The sequence below is a fragment of the Trichinella spiralis genome (genome assembly GCF_000181795.1).
Source record: "Trichinella spiralis strain ISS 195 chromosome Unknown Scfld4, whole genome shotgun sequence".
NCBI classification, from domain to species: Eukaryota; Metazoa; Nematoda; class Enoplea; order Trichinellida; family Trichinellidae; genus Trichinella; species Trichinella spiralis.
The window spans coordinates 5,667,805-5,684,948 of NW_003526943.1; the positions used below are offsets into that span (position 1 = coordinate 5,667,805).

The window sequence follows — 17,144 nt, forward strand, 5'->3', positions numbered from 1 at the left end:
CAAATGAAATATTTATATTAAATTATGTATTCTGAGAAATCATTGTTTACACACATATACATCGCATGTATGTCATTGCATATGCAGATTAGATGCAGTGCAGATTAAGCTTGATTTCAATTTCTATATGGAGGAAAGCTTTCATTTAATAAAATTGTATTTGAAAATTTATGTTAATAACAAAAGATTAAGGCTGAAGATGTTTTGTATATAAAACTTTTTAAAACTGTTTATTTGTATTAAGCAATTTTATTGCAAAATGTATTTTAAATAATCAGCTACATGTACCTAACAGTCATGAATATTGTGTAGTGAAGTTTGATTATGAATATTGCTATTAAATAAATATTAACAACATTTAATAATAAAATATTATTTTATTTATAAAATTATGATAAATTCATTCAAGAATAACTAAATCATGTAGATATGAGAAGCTACGTAGGAGGCAGACTTTTTGCCCCGCCTTGAAATTTCATTGGTCATTGGTCAATTGATTTCTTACTGTGGGAATGCATGTTCTACATTTCCAAGTACTAATGATGAGAAACTGATTTTCTTAGCATTCTGATGACAGTGAGTGATGCAGCCGTTTGCACATATTGAAAGCTTGATTCTTGCGGATTCTCAAAAAATTGACCAGAAAGCACAGAAGACAAAGCTGACGACTAATGATGCAGCAGATACACTGTTTATCAATGAAGAAAATACAGGGGCGGATAATTTATCACACTTTAATTCTGCAGACAAAATGATCAATCGAAAACTTTCTACTTCAACAACAACAGCAGGTAATAATAAATAAATTCATTTGTTATTTTAAAATTTTTGTTAAAGCCGTATTTCGTTCAAGTAAATCTGATTACTGACTTTACTTGCTGAATGCAACATAATTTTTAAAATATTTTTTTCAAAGAAAAGTATATGAATAGAGGTTTACAGAAATTTAACTTTCTCATAATAACTTATAATAATTTCATGCTATAAGATATATTTAAAAATTACTTTAAGTTTTTACGTTATTACAGCATTCATATATTTTGCTTACTTTTTTATTTTCTGGTTGGTTTAAGTCCCTGTTTATACATTCATGTGGTTTCAAAGGGAATTAAAATAGATGTTCTCAACTACTAAATTCTTAAAACTTTTAAGACATTTGATAAGTAATAATTAAAAAATAAATTAGTACTGTATCTTATTACTACCTGTTACAGCTGCATGAATAAACACAAAACTGAAAAGTGTTACAGTAATAATAACGCAAAACTTATCATTTTAATAAAATAAAAAGTAAAGCATTAATCCAATGTTAATTTTAATATAGTACTTTTAAATTTTATTTTTGTATGACTTTGCTTATTGATGTTAAAATAAATATGCAATAACGAAATAAAATATTCCATTTTCAATTTAATTTCAATAATAATTAATGTAAGATGAATAAAACTATCGATAATTATATGCAATATATGAATAATTATAATATATATTTAAGATAAATGCGCATTTGATATACAATTTCTGAAGGAAAAAATTTAAGAATTAAAAATTTGTGCAAATGATAGAATTATCATACGGAATGTAAAAGATTCGATAACAAAAACTGAAGTTCATTAGTGCTGAAATATTTCAATAAATTATTTTATTTGTGTAATAAATTGAAAGCATGAAATTACACGATAGCATTAAAGTTAAACAATATGCATTTATATTTTAAGTTTCAATTATGATATTCACAAAATTTTGTAAAGTTTCCGTTTTCCATTTTTAATTGTAAATTTTGAATATTCATAATTAAGTAAATTCAAAATATAAAGTTAATTGCTTTTACAATAAGGTAATACAATTCAGCAGTGCAAGGCTGTGTTTCATCAATCTAAAATTATTTGTACATTTGACAGAATTGTATTAGAGTATTGCACTAGATCAGAATCACACTTAAATGACGAGCAGGTAAAATTATCGCTGAACATTGAACAATGGGACCAACTGGCTAATTGCTGAACGTCTCATTTAATTGAACTTAACCAAAATGGCTTCTTAGGTTGCCCATTTCCAGTATGTCATAAAACAGCTAGTCAAAGATGGCGCAGTGCCATACATAAATACTTAGTTTAGGGTTTTTCGTTGCATTATTTACGTCGTTTTGGACAAATTAACCAACTGACGAGCAGTAAATTAAGCAGCATACCAGACTGTAGCAATTTATTGCTTTTTAGTTTTATGCGTCCAGTACTTATAGAAAACTGAAAAGCGGGACACAGAACGTCTGTTGTTTTCTCTTTAGCAAAAATTACTACCAAATTATGGCTATAATTCAATCTGGAATTTATTAGTATATACAAATGATACTGTTAATTTAGAATTACTTTTTAATTTTGCTACTGCATTACAATATAGCTATAATACCTGGGGCTGTTTATGAGTAATTTGAAAAATTCTTAAACATCTGTGTAAAAATATACGAAGCATTTTGCAGTCTTATTGGATCATAGCAGAGCATTCTGATACTGAAAAATCAAGGACAATAGTTGAGATGAGGTTGGGTGAGTTGTATGTTATGTTAGGTCAGAAAGATGTATGTATTTTCTCACAGTGATATGAAAATGTTTAAACAAGCATAACTGAAATACTTTACTGGCCAGTCAGTTTTAAACTTCCCTCATACAGTAATAACTTTTACGATGGTCTCATTGGCAGTGATGTCAAGGTTCATCATCTTTCCAGTTCATACAATACTTTTATTACTTTAACAAGCGTCCGACGACATGACGATTGATAGGCTCTAATTTTTTCACTGGCTGTCAATGGCATTTAATGCCTTAATTGTGCGCAACTGCTCCACCTAATTCCTTTTCAATCTTGTACTCCCTGCAGGCGGGTGGTCGTTTCATTGCTGTACACAATGTAAACGTTTCTGAATCTTACTGTAAACAACTACATTAAACAGTTTTCGACTGTTAATAATTCATTTAAAACAACATTTGAAACGTTAATTGATATTAAACATTTGACAAAGATAATTAATAGATAACTGGAAAAACTGAATATAACCAAGCGCATGAGGCACAATCAATGATAATAAAAAATTCTTTTAAATCTTTATTATTTTATGATGAGTCTGCAAAATAACGTTAATTATGCTTCTAAAAGCGCTGCATTGCTAAAAAATACTCTCAAAACAAAGTACAACAGAGAATCAGCATGTAAAAAAGATTCACTTAAAATACGTAATCACTATCGGGAGATAAATGAAATTTATAACTAAAAGTAGCTCAAGTGAAACAATCTTTTTCTTTTAAAGAAGACATAGAAATTTATTATGAAAATTTTATTATTGCCTACATTTAAATGTGGTCAAAATAACTTTTTTTAATTACACAGAACCAAAAGCAGAAGATCAAAATGGCCGACGTTATCGCACAGCATTCACAAGAGAACAAATTTGTCGCCTGGAATCTGAATTTGCTCGGGAAAATTACGTATCTAGGCCCAGACGTTGTGAACTTTCCACTGTTCTAAATTTACCTGAAAGTACAATTAAGGTAAATATATTCTTATTCTATAAACAGTAAATACTATCATAGCAACAGTAATTTTGTTAGACTTTTATTATAATTCATATTCTATAAAGTTCATATTCTCGTGAGACCTTTAACATAGTTTGATCTGAACACTTCTAATAAAGTTAGAGACTTTTAAATCTGAAGACTTACTTTTAATAACGTGCTTTGTGATATGCTAAGAACAACGGCTATTTGATAAGTGCAAATGTTTTAAGAGTGACGTCGTTCCAATATTGTAAACAACAGAGTAAAGAAATGGCATTAAAATATGAGTAAACAGTAAAAAAAATTAGAAAAACGAGGAATAAATGCAGAAGTGAATATGTTATAAATTTTGCCATTTGTTGTAAATCTTCGTGTCTTGTTCATCATAATGCAATATGATTTCATTGCTTTTTTTGAAAGTTTTGTTTCAGACATTTTCATTGGTTGGCCATTTTTACTCTTTTAAATTACTATTCTTTTACGAAGAAAAATTTTCAAGAAAATGCAATTGATTTAAGCAGTTGAAACAACTTCACCAGATTGCAGCATATTATTTGATAATGATCTTTGAATTCACTTTGTTCCCAGATGTCGTTTAATGCGTAATTGAATTGAATTCAATGTATTTTTTTTACTCTGATCTGTCATACTCAAAACTACAACATGAATGCAGATCTGATTTAAACCATATCAGTGATCTCTTAGTGCACTCTGAAATTCACCAGGGATTTTTATACATGATCAACGTGCAGCTAATTGGCATTGATTTTGGCACCGCGAATGAAGCTAATGTTTCACAGAATGTACGACAAATCGACACTGAAAAGGCATCATGAGCATTAAAAGCACAATGCATTCAAAACTGACATCTTTTAGAAATAAGAAGCCCTGTTGGGTCCCTTTTTAAATTATTGACTCCAAATAACAGTTTATTTTAATTTGGTATATTAGTATATTTAACTTTGTCATAATTTAATTATAGCGTGGCTGTTTTTCAATGTTTATTTAATTATTTTATAAACTATTTAGCAAAAATATGTTGAAATTGTAACAGTGAAAATGATAAATTAAATTATAATATTCACATGTTAAGTAAATATACTTGTGTACAATGCAGGAAAGGTACATACAATTATGAAATTTCAGTAAATAATAAATCTGCTTAAAAATCACTTGTGTTTATTAAATTAGTTGATCAAATCAGAGAGCAAAATTTTACTTAAGTATTTCGTTGATGCTTTTTCTGCGTTTTAATGAAATTTTTTTAGGTTTGGTTTCAGAATAGAAGAATGAAAGATAAACGTCAAAGAATGACATTAGCATGGCTTCAAACTAATTCTCATTTGGCAGCTTACATGATACAACAGTCAACTTGTCGTTCAGTATCGACGACACAATTTTCACCTTATCCACCGGCACGTCTACAACCAAATCCGTTGCTTTATTACGAATCAGTTTGGAGAACACCATTCAATTTATCACAACAAACGTTTCAAGAGGCTCTTAATTCATTAAAGTAAATGTCGTACTGAATCGTTTTCATGAATTGACATGCAAATAAATTTTCAGATCTGCACCTTCAAACGAACGCATATCATCTATTTTGAATCCTTTCTCCAAGCCACTTCTGCAGTCTACAGGCTTGCTGTCTCAACTACCACAACTGATCGACAAACCACCTATACCAGGTATACTGTGGCCTGGAATTGGGCAGCCGCTTGCAAATGCATCAAACGTGAATTCTTTTCCACTGTATCCATGTACTCAACCTGGAGAAGTTGACGCAAAATTAACACCAAAAGTTGAAACAACAATCCCGTCTTCTTTAAGCTTAGACATTGTAAAATCATCCCATTCTAACCAAATTGTATCCACTACAGCGTATCCATCAAAGTCTACAAAATGCAATCCATCTCCGGTTAATTAAACTTTTGAATAATAATAATAATATCGCATTATTTGCACTGTTTCATTCTTCCACATCACTAACTTTAAAAGGCATTAATAAAAGACTCTCCACAAGACTCTCGTAATACTTTTCATTCATATTTTTTCGTTAATGAAATATCTATATGCTTAACCTGTTCAAAAATTTAAATTAATATATGACGAAATAAAAAATTGCTTGGCTGGCAATTTTCATTCGCATTCAAACAAGTGCCACTTACAACTGTCAAAAAATTTGGACTCAACAATAAAAACAGCTGACAAAATTGTTCAAAAAAATATGAAGAGATAAATTTACCTTTCAGAAACTGCACATAAAATCATAATAACTGCGCAATACCTTTAATTCCGAAAAACTTTTCTTTTTCCTAATGTCACCTAAGCTCTCTATTATAACCACTGCACAATTATTTTCGCAGTCAAAAAGTAGCAACAAATTGAAAATACAATGCCTGCTAAAGTTCATTTATAGTTTCAAATCGAATTATTAACATGTATATTTCATAACAGTGGGATAAATGCTTTTCATTTACAAATATTTAATGTTACAGCTATTGGTGCACACTGCAACAACTACTGGAAATGTTTGTCTTTGAACGATAATTTTTCTGAAGGAACAAAACAATAAACTCGTTATATCTTCTGACCGCAAAATTTTATTATAATTTATAATTGTGTACTTGACAATATAACTTAAAATCAGGCACATTATATGGCCAATTCCAACTGTAAAAAGATCAATAGCCATGACAAACAACAATAAATTGTACAGCAATCACTTCTTCGATTTCGTTCTCTGAAACAAAAAAACAGAATTGAAATAATAATAAAAAGTAATTTCACGTTTCAATTATGATTAATGAAACAGGTGCTAACGATTTCATAAAGTGTGCTTACTTCACTCGAACTACTACTATTACTACTATCTACTAACACTCCACCATTAAAAGAAACTTTATTTAAACTTTTGTAATGAAACTGCAAAATAAAATTTTCAATTCACTTAATTTACAGATTATGTTTCAAAAATACATCTCAAAATATGCAGCTGTGAAATATAACACAGAGAAAAATTCTTTAACTTACAAAATAATTAACATCGATATATTTTTGGCAAAGGTAAGAAATGAAAGACCTTACCCCAGCCCTTCTCCATAAATCTGTCAAAATGGTGAAGGCAGTTAGTCGTGAAGTTGTGGCACTACATCGATTTACTTCACCTGTTGATGTAGACCCTGAATAACAAAATTTATATAATGCAATAAACAAAAACATTTTGAATAATTTTAAAACTAACGTTCCAGAGGTTTTCTTAAAGAAACACGTTTCACATCTCCATTGGGAATGTGAGATTCTGACATGCGAGAATTTTTTACATATGCTGTTTGTTCAATGCGACCTTTCACATCTAATTCTTGCTTTAAATCTAAAAAAATCAATGTATTTAAAGTATAATACACAATCAAATATTACTAAAACCTCGAGTTTCCTCTTTCAGACGTTGAATATGAGCACGTAAAGCATCTTTTTCATCAAGTTCACTTTCCAATAAAGCATTGCGCTCAATAGCCTATAAAATTAAACACAAATAAAATTTAATAAACCACAATAATGTTAAATAAAATTCACACAATGTACATAAAGGAAGTTCAAATATTACAGTAAAATACTGTTCAAAAGGTACACTCACAACTACCTTACATACAGTATCCAACAACAATATTTTAACGAATAGTGAAATAAGCAATAAGAGATTTTCCAATAATTTTTTAATAAGCAAAACCAAGAAAAAATAATTTTTCGCAAACGTGACGTTTCACTAAACATATGAACTCGCATATTTGGTGAAACAGCAATGTAATGATTTATTAAATTTCTTTGATACATGGAATTTTATCAATATTCCGTAATATAAAAATTACCTCATTAAGCCGACGATCATAATCTTCTAACGAAACCGCGGCTTCCCTAAACAATATATATTAATTTATTTACAATAAACAATGAAATCACCGACCTATGAGCGCGTTCCAGATGATCGTTTACTTGTTCTAACTCGCGAACATAACGATGCAGCTCATCTCTTTCGACTCGCAAGCGATTCAGTTCTTCTTCAAGCATAGTTACCTGTTTGCGGTTTTCATTTTGAAGACATTCCAGTTTTGTCTAAAAATATAATTTCACTTCAAATCACATCAATCAGCTGGTAATTAATTACACTTTCAAAGCAGTCCAAAGCAGCAGATTCACTTACAATATATTATCACAACATCAAATAAATAGAACACCTAATAAAACAATTTCTATTCTTTCAAAAATTTACACAAAAAAATTATGCAACCATTCTATTCTTCAAATTTTCATTCTTTGTTTAAGTGCTATTCTTTAGACATTGATCTTAAACTGAATCAAAATAACAACGTTCAGAATTTTTACACGATGAACAATTTTACAGTTCACTTTATAGAAAAAGATAATAATAATAATAATAAAAGAAACAACTAACCCTCAAACCGTTACATTCCATTTTCAACTGCTGATTATGTCGCATTAAATCGGAATTCTTTTTTTCTGTTTGGTCTAACTGTGCTTCAAGTTCAGATTCAAGTTCACGACTTTCAGCCTGGAAATCGTTATATTCTTCTTTCAGTGTTGCAAAACTAAACACAATCTTTTCAGAAAAAAATCAAAAGCAACAAAAACATGCAGAATTCAAAAGATAAAAAACAAAACACAAACTAAAAAATTCAACGCAATTACTATAATTGTTTCGATGGTTTTGGATTTTATAAAAATTATCTTAAATTATTAAATGGCAGAAAAATATCACAAGAAGAAATAACAGAACAACTTACTTATTCTTAAATGATTCAGCAACGGATTTCCAATGATTCACCTCATTCTTGAGCGTAATTATGTCTGACATGTTCTCATGAAATTTTCTAACATGACAAGAACAATTCAAAAGTTCTTCAAATAAAAAAAAACAATAACAGAGGTACTGGAAGTAATTTACAAGTACAATAACTTATTTATAAATTATTCAAAAGATATGAAAACAACAAATCTGATAGCGTTAACCATTTCCCATTTGCAAATGACTTTATCATCTTGTCGTACTGTAAAAAAAATAAATGCAAGCTCTAGATATGTTTATCAAGCCTGTCCACCATTTTCTAACATCATCTATAACAAATGAAACCTTTTTTCTTGCTTAAATAATTAAATAAAAATATTTTTTAATGTGTAGCTTTTATCATAGCCACTGACATGCATAAATAACAAAACAATGACATTTATTAAATTGTACATTTTAAACAATCCTTTGAAGATGATGACCACTTGAGTGTTATATATTAAAACAAACTACTTGAGATGATTTAAAGTTCATAAAGCATAATTTTAATTTTCTGCTCTATTTACAGCACCAATCTTGCATTACACTGGAGCATCATTAACAATATATTTCAAAATTCTAAAATATTCATTATTTAAATTATTATATTTATATCTGATTTATTAAATTTGTTTTGAAAAATGGTAATAAAATTCAATTTAATTTAATATAAAAATGAAAATTTAAGCGCAGTTTAGCAACGGGGTTAAAGTGCAGCCACGGTCGGAATGATTATTATATTTGAATAACGACTCAATACGTTAAATAAAGTAACTAACAATAAATCAGATTTATTAATAAAAACGGAACAAATAATGAACAAAAATGTGATTACGCTTTTAAACAATAAACTGTTGTATAAAAGATTTCAAAGCTTCTCTTGTTGGTCGTTTCGATGGTACGTAATGACCTCCATCATGCTCTACCACATGAGGAGACACGAATCTGTTCGCTAATGCAAGACTCATTTCTAAAATACCACATCACATTACGTAAATAACTGCAATAAATAAAAGACTAGATATGATATTAAATATGGAGATAAAAATTATTTATTTCATACAGTTTTCCAAGTTCATAAATTTCGTCATAGTCATTAAAGAAATGAGAAAAATGAAAATAAATGCTTATGAAAGCTGCGGAAAACAAGTATTCCAAAAATTACATTGTTCTTATTTACAGTGTGAAAGCGCTTCTCACCTTTCGGCACAATTTCATCAGCTTGACCAACAATATGCAAGCTTGGAATGTTCAATTCTTGCTGTTGCAAAGTAATATGACCACTCGATTTGCTAACAAATCCTGATATAAGGATGGCAAATCGAATTCTGTGCTGAAATTCTGAAACAATATTAAATATTGCTACTGTCAATAAAACAACAAGCATTTTTTCAAAAGATAAACAATCAGAATAATTTCAATCAATCATGCAAAATTGGGAAATATAACTTAAAGAAAAAACCATATTGTCAACAGTTATGACCATTTTATTAATTTATAAATCGCTTCAAATTTTATTTTTACAATAAAGATCAATTTAAGCATTTTTAATTTAGGCTATTTCATTTCTCAATACTAAATAGCTCACTTCCTTGTAAGGACAAAGAACAAATCAGCGAAGCCATACAGGCGCCTTGACTAAAGCCAAGAATACCATCAAAATTGTGCTAGATAAGCAAAATTAAAATGAAATAATTAAATGAATGAAAAAAAATAAATTAATTAACCTGCTGAAAAGCGCTGTCAATTGCATCTACAGATTCTTGGAAACCTGTACACAGATCAGTGATATCTTTCGAGCTGAAACGATTATTTTCTTGGCTAAACCACCAAGAACGAGCTTCGATCTCTGCATCATTATCTGAATGATTTGAAAAATGTGGAGCATCTACGTAGTCTGAAATAAAAACAAAATGAAACACTCCCCAAATGAATAACCATTCGAAAACCATAACCATACAAAATTCAACGACTTTAGTCAATGGCTTACGCATAGAACCTGTCTTTGCACGGAAAGCATTCGCATTCTGCCTACACAATGGATATTTTAGAAAAACAAATCTTTTTCAATTCAATTATCAATTATCTGATGAACCTTTATCCTACCTGTAACCATGCAGGCATAAAATCTAAAATGCAAACTTTTACTGTAAATAAAAAAAAGTTATTCAACTTTGAAATTAAGTTTCAATTAAAGAATATTTTCAATCTGAACAACAAGAACAAATTAATAAAATAAATATAAATTCACAACCTAACAGTATAAATGGTGTTACATGATAAAATTCAGAACTTAAAAACAAGCTTTTTTCATGTTAATAATACCTGAAAAAATAATATTAAGCTACTTTTAAAAATTGTAAATAATCTGAAACAATGAATGCTGTATATGATATTCACTTCTTGTTAAAATAAAATCAAAAAAGATCAGAAATTAATCAATGCGAATAAAATAATTTGACATACTTTCAGTTTAAAAGATTCCATCAGCTCAAGCAAACGTTTCGAAAAAATTTAAACAAGATTCATAGGTCCTGAAAAAATTTAAATGAAATAAATAAAACAATTTAAAAAACATAAAGTTATTAACTGATGATAGTTTTCGTATTCTAAAAATATATAAAAAACTATATAATACACTTACAACAAATAATAGTTTTGTGGGATGAAATTAAAAGTTGGAAGAATATATTTTACAATTGACAGATTAAGAATACTGTAGTAAAAGTAAATTTAAGTTATAAAAGCAGCAAGAAAATAGCATTTTATCATTCAATTTGTTTTATCTATTCAGTTATTTGATTACAAAGTAAATATTTTTATTTAATTAAATTTTATTTTATCAAGCAACTATTTTTGTTTTTTTTAATTTTTTTAAACTTCAGAGTGTTTTTCGTAGATGTACATCATAAAAGAGTTGATAAAATATAGTAAGAATGAATACTTTACAATTTATTTAGATATCAACGTTATCTAAATGAGTTCATTGAACTTAAACTTTCTAATAAAATTGTTTTTTTTTAAATTATACAATGCAGTAACACAATTGCATTAAACAGTCGTAGTCATTTATGTCATTTTTATTTCATTTCATTGTAATAGTTATAATTAAATGGGACCCAATTTAAAAAAATAATGAAAAGAAATTTCATTTAATGAATACTGATGCAGAGACAAAATATTTTTTAAAATTATCCTGTTTCACGTTACAGTCAATAAAAAAATTGTTTTACTTTTACTTTTAAAACTCTGTAACGAGTCGCTCCCTTGAACAAGCTCGTTAACTTCCTCCGCCGTGTTATTGGCGCGTCCATCGCTATTCGGCGACGGGCCGGTATTGACTGGTGCATTTCCCTTTCGCTCAGTCTCACGCTTTCCTGTCGGCATTGCGACAACAAAAGAACAAGCAATGAGTATATACTTTATTAGACAATCGGTAACCAGGATCGACGACGATGTAAACCACAAGCGCACACACTTGGCCACTTGCCAACACTGATGTAAACAACCCTTACCGTACTGCTCTTCCGATCTTCATGTATAATTCTTCATACTGTAGCTTCAGTGTTCTTCGCCTTCATTTTCTGCAGGAAAGATCTCATTAGTTCGGTCCGTGTCCGCTGCAACTCAATTTAAAGTTAGAAAAAATAATTTTAAAAATAATATCAGTGTTCAAGATTTCTTTTTTTGAAAAATTTGCTGAAAATGATAATGGGTTTCATTTTTTGCACAAAAAGTGGTTGATTATAACCTTAACTGGTATCTTTCATGGCAATCACCAATTTTCTAATAAATCAGTCCAGCTGTATGCAATTTTTCATTTTAAGAAAATTCATGAAGAGATTTTTGTCGAAAATCATTATATAAATGCAAATAAATTTCAATTATTACATAAAAAATAGAAGCTGAAATCTACAATGCAGAGATGTTGGTAATATGAAAAATGAACATGAAGTTAATATGTTGGTTTTTTTAATTTCTGAAATATAATAAGCATATTTTTGTGAGTGAAATTGTATCAAATATATTTTTTCTTCATTTTTTAAATTGAATATGTTTTTTTGATAAACTGATGCAACAATGCGTTGACATAAGTGAAGTGGACATTAATCAAAGATCATCATTTTTTCTAATAATGGAATGTGCAATTTATTTGTTTTTTTTGAAAAAATTTCAATTCAATCATCATAATATGTCTATAAATAAAGCAAAGCGATTTATTTATTTCTGGAAATGTTGAACATCTGAACTTGTGTGAGAAAAAGTTCAAATTGGAAAAGATTTTTAATAGATTTGAGAGAAAAGAAAAAATAGAATAAAATTCTATCATGGCATTTTTTGAATTTTTGCCATTGATCAACAAAAATAAGTTCATTTCAAATTTACGCCATGTCATGGTAGAGAGTTGAATAAATCAATGAAATAACAGATTGGGAAAAAGAGAAAAAGAGATAATAAGAATAGAAAGCAAATGACAAAGGTTTATAAAAAATGTCTTCAACCCTGATAAAGTTGCTTATAAATAAATTTTGGCAATTGAAAAAACTGCAACAAAATCCTGTGCAATGGATATAATTTCTTGAATATTATTTAAAAATAGGTGAAATAATTGCTGCGAGAAATGCTTGTTCTCGGAATGGCACGAATTGGAAAATGCATCATCATTTTCAATAATGGACTTTTTTCCATTGATGAATCTTGCCTGAAACAATAAATATTCACCAATGATGATCGAAATGAATTAATTTAAATTTGCATGCATATCAACAACACAAATCTAGAAACAGTTTTTGATTGCTAATATTTGATAATTTTTTCTTTTAATATTCCATTTTCAATGGTAAATTGAATGTTTCAAAGTAAACATGTCATTCTTCTAGTTTTATTATTACTATTGCTTTCACATTTCACTTTATGACCACGGAACCAATTTTCATTTTGTTGATCAGCAATTGCTCAGAAGTTATTCCTTCAATAATTAGTAGTATTCCTACTGCTCCTAGTAGTGGTAGTAGTAGTAGTAGTAGTAGCAGTAGCAGTCTCTGTAAATGCTTCAAAAATACGCCCTTCCCATTGGTTGACCAAACTTCCAATGAACGTGAAACGTGGAAGTGGACGTGGAAAGCTTTTTGCCTTGGTAGAGGGGAATAAGAATTCAAATTTTAAAGCCAACGGACACTTTTTGAATCGATTTTCAAGAAAGCACGAAAAACTCATTTCTGACACTAGCGCTCAGGCGGAACATCTGAGAATTGCGGTTCAAACTTTTCGTGGTCACTTTCAGCGTTGCAATTATTTTCACAAATTTTTTAACACGATGTCCACCGACCTAATGCAATGCAATTGTAGAAGCTCATCACGACTGTCGAATCGTGAAAAAATCCGCAGGCATTCCGTTTTTCCTGACGAATTCAATGTAAGCTATTGTTCAATTTCAAAGCTTTCTCCTCTGTGACATTCATTTCACATCCAATTATTCATACTGATATGAAAAATATTCATCTCTGATTATGCAAATTCAAATGAGTTCTTTTTTACTTTAAATCACATACATTATATACATTTTCTAAATGCTTACAGTCTGCTAACCACGCTGCATGTTGCACAAGCAATTATTTAAAAAATTATGTTTTCATTGTTGTCTATATCTTTAAAACTAGCAAATTTTACATTACATTTTGAAAAATTTGCTAATTTGATTGTAAAATATCAAGTGTGAATTTAATAGTGCATGAAAACTTTATCCAGCAGCCATGATAATTTTTGAAATAAGAAACAATTTTTGGAATAAATGCAAAAGTTAAATCAGAAATGCACATTAAATATTTAAGCTATTTGCACATTTTAACCTTTCAAAAAATCCATAGCTCTTTAATATAGCAAGTTATATACTTTCACGAAATGAATCGTACAGCTTAGAGGGGCAATTTTATCAATAATCGCTTTTGTTATTGTATAAATGCCATTCAAATTTCGCTTTTATGCAAAATATATTTTGCAAATGCACATTTGAAGTGAGAAGGAGCATGAGCATAACAAAGTTCATTCATGAAAGCGCATTTCGTTTTTCGAGATTATTGAATGCCAATTGTGAAAACACTCAATTCTGTTCATAAATGTTATATAAATTTAATATTTTTGTTGCATCAAAAACTTCCAACATTTTTGTCTACTAACTGCACTAAAATTGTTTTACATTTATTTCTCAGAGTTGTGCTCACAAAATGTTATTAAGCGAGCATTTATCAAAAATGAATGGAGAAAATCGATAAAATTTAAAACAACCAGTGTTGGATTTAAGATTACTAAAAGCATAAAATTTAATATCATTGTTTTATGTTCTTAACATGTAATTAAAATAACTTTGATTTTGTAAATGTGAAAGATCATCTATAACTTCAGTAATTATGCGCTTGTACATTATTTTTAAGTTTAAAAGTTTTTCTAATAACAAACTGCTCGCTGCCACTGTTATCGTCTGTGCTTTTGCAATGATACATATACGATCTCCTTCTTTTACTGCTCTTTCCTCTAGATTGATGAGCAACTTTTTTTGTAAGCTGCTATTTGAAATTATGTATGGATAACTTTGTGTTCAGAAAAATGTTGTTATTTACAGGTCGTTAATGATGTGAATGATTAAAAATAGATTTTATTTGATTACATATTAAAACAATTAAAATATAACTCTTTAGCTATAAATTAATTGAGTTTACTTCAAATAAGCATGTTAATAGTGGACGCAACAGTAAAATGCTTCATTCGTTTCCAGTGCAATAATGTTTAAAGTACTTAATTAAATTTTAAAAGTGTTATTCTTTTTCACATTATTCGTATTTTTCAGTAATGTTTAACAGATATTTCTTTCAGTATTTCAGATATTATGTACAATGCTCACCTAAAATTTTTTACTGTATAAACTTTCTAAATTTAAAAATTTTCCATGTTAAATGCATATTAAAATGTTATTATATATTAAATCTCTCTAGGATGAAGAAAATAATATTCTGTTTATTTTTTTATATCAAATAAAAAATATCTGGTAGGACATTAAGAAAAGTTGCATAGCTGAGAATGATGCTTTTTTCTAAAAGACAAGTTAAAGTGCGTTTGATCAAGCAAAAATTAGAACATTTAAAGAAATAGCGAAAGTTACAATTCGTGTTAGCTTGTCTTTTAGATATAATAAGATGTTTCAAGAAGCAACGTAGTATTCAATAAATTCCGTGAAATTCTGATTATTGAAAATTTAATTTTATAGCAACATGGTTTATAAGTTTCATCTCAACCAACAGCAATGCTGAATGATGAATTCTTCGATTTTTTATTCTTATTTTTTCATTATTTCACGCCAAACGTTTTTATATTAGAAATATGACATTTAATAAAAATTTTACGTGCTACACATGCCTGATGAAGTTATTTGTATTTTCAAAAATGTACGTTAGGCCATTTTAAATTTCACATGCGAAAATTATTTAATTTGTTTCAATTTCTGAAATCTTTAAAATTGTATTTTTTCATGTCTGTTTGGCTTACTTTCTTTTTTCTAACAAAAGTCCACGTGAAAAATTATTTATATTTTTAATATGATATTTTAAACTTTAACATTTTAATATAATGCATTAATAAATGTGAATTCAATACTTTAATCATGAATAACATTTATTAAGAAATACTAGCTGCTATTTATAAGCATTTAGCTTGCTTCATAAAAATTGTAAGAAAACGTATCCATAAAGTTGAAGTTTCGGTGAACTGTTGAGCTGAATGATGTCGAATATGCTTAGCTATCTTGACAATAAGTTATTCATATTTTGATACTGCAGTAATGTTTCAAAGTAAAAAAAATATATTTATGCTAAGATTTTAAATATTTAAATATCTGTAAGATGGTAAATAAATAAATAAGTAAATAAAATGCGTATTCGTTTTGATTTTCATTGATTTTATACTTTGTAATGTTCAAAGGGGAAATGGGCATTAATTTTTAACGCCCGTTGAACAAATGATTGAATACTAATGACAACAATCTTCAGTTTTAACAGAATATATTCATCTACTGCACAATGAAAGCAGAGTCATTTTCTTTCTTATCCCAGAGCGGTTGTTCTCATAAAAAATTTTTGCGTTTGCAGTATATACTTTTTAATATGAAACATGAACATCTGATTTTATGTAAATTTAGCTTCAAAGCTACTCAAATGGTTAAAAGAAATTTTTCAATGTTGTTGAATTGTTTGATCGTTCTAATTTGTAGTTCAAAGCAAAAATTGTAAAGCAAGTCTTTTTTTCTTTTATCCTGCAGATGCACTTGATGTCAACTTCTATGATATTTTGTAGCTTATCTCATTGAATAAAAAATTCATCAAAAATTATATAATGCAAGAGAGCATTTAAAGAAATAACTGCTACATATTCAAGCGATGTCTACTTTTAGCTGAAGTTAATTGAACAGCAACAAATGTAAGAAAAGCAAACTAATTATGCATTATTTGCTAATGTGAATGTTTAATTTTTTGCAAGAACGAGCAGATTGTTTTTTGAAATGTAAAAATCTATACACACACATATATATATATATATATATATATATATATATATATATATATATATATATATATGTAAGGTGATGTGTCCATAGAAATAAATTTCATAACTGAAAATTCAAGCTTTCATTATTCCATTATTTAAGAAAATGAATATGATTACCTACTCTAATTTAATAATTGAAATATAATTGCGATTGA

General features: G+C 28.4%; 3 protein-coding genes across 3 annotated transcripts; 1 reads left to right on the forward strand and 2 right to left on the reverse strand.

Annotated features, from left to right (window-relative positions):
* Positions 1-570: 570 nt before the first annotated feature.
* Tsp_01432 (homeobox even-skipped protein 1) lies at positions 571-5,478 on the forward strand. The gene is made up of 6 exons (XM_003377171.1): positions 571-576; positions 1,852-1,953; positions 2,480-2,546; positions 3,385-3,545; positions 4,820-5,067; positions 5,121-5,478. The coding sequence occupies exons 1-6, from the start codon at positions 571-573 to the stop codon at positions 5,476-5,478; spliced, it is 942 nt and encodes a 313-aa protein (XP_003377219.1).
* Positions 5,479-6,273: 795 nt separating this feature from the next.
* Tsp_01431 (nuclear distribution protein NudE protein) lies at positions 6,274-8,424 on the reverse strand. Its single transcript, XM_003377172.1, has 9 exons — positions 8,354-8,424; positions 8,005-8,158; positions 7,516-7,664; positions 7,421-7,466; positions 6,978-7,068; positions 6,796-6,924; positions 6,639-6,733; positions 6,396-6,476; positions 6,274-6,294 (listed from the first exon to the last, which is right to left on the reverse strand). Exons 1-9 carry the CDS (start codon positions 8,422-8,424, stop codon positions 6,274-6,276), a joined length of 837 nt encoding a protein of 278 aa, XP_003377220.1.
* Positions 8,425-9,233: 809 nt separating this feature from the next.
* Tsp_01430 (ovarian cancer-associated protein 2 protein) lies at positions 9,234-11,975 on the reverse strand. Its single transcript, XM_003377173.1, has 5 exons — positions 11,949-11,975; positions 11,643-11,889; positions 10,166-10,291; positions 9,595-9,735; positions 9,234-9,364 (listed from the first exon to the last, which is right to left on the reverse strand). The coding sequence occupies exons 1-5, from the start codon at positions 11,973-11,975 to the stop codon at positions 9,234-9,236; spliced, it is 672 nt and encodes a 223-aa protein (XP_003377221.1).
* Between the last annotated feature and the right edge of the window lie 5,169 nt (positions 11,976-17,144).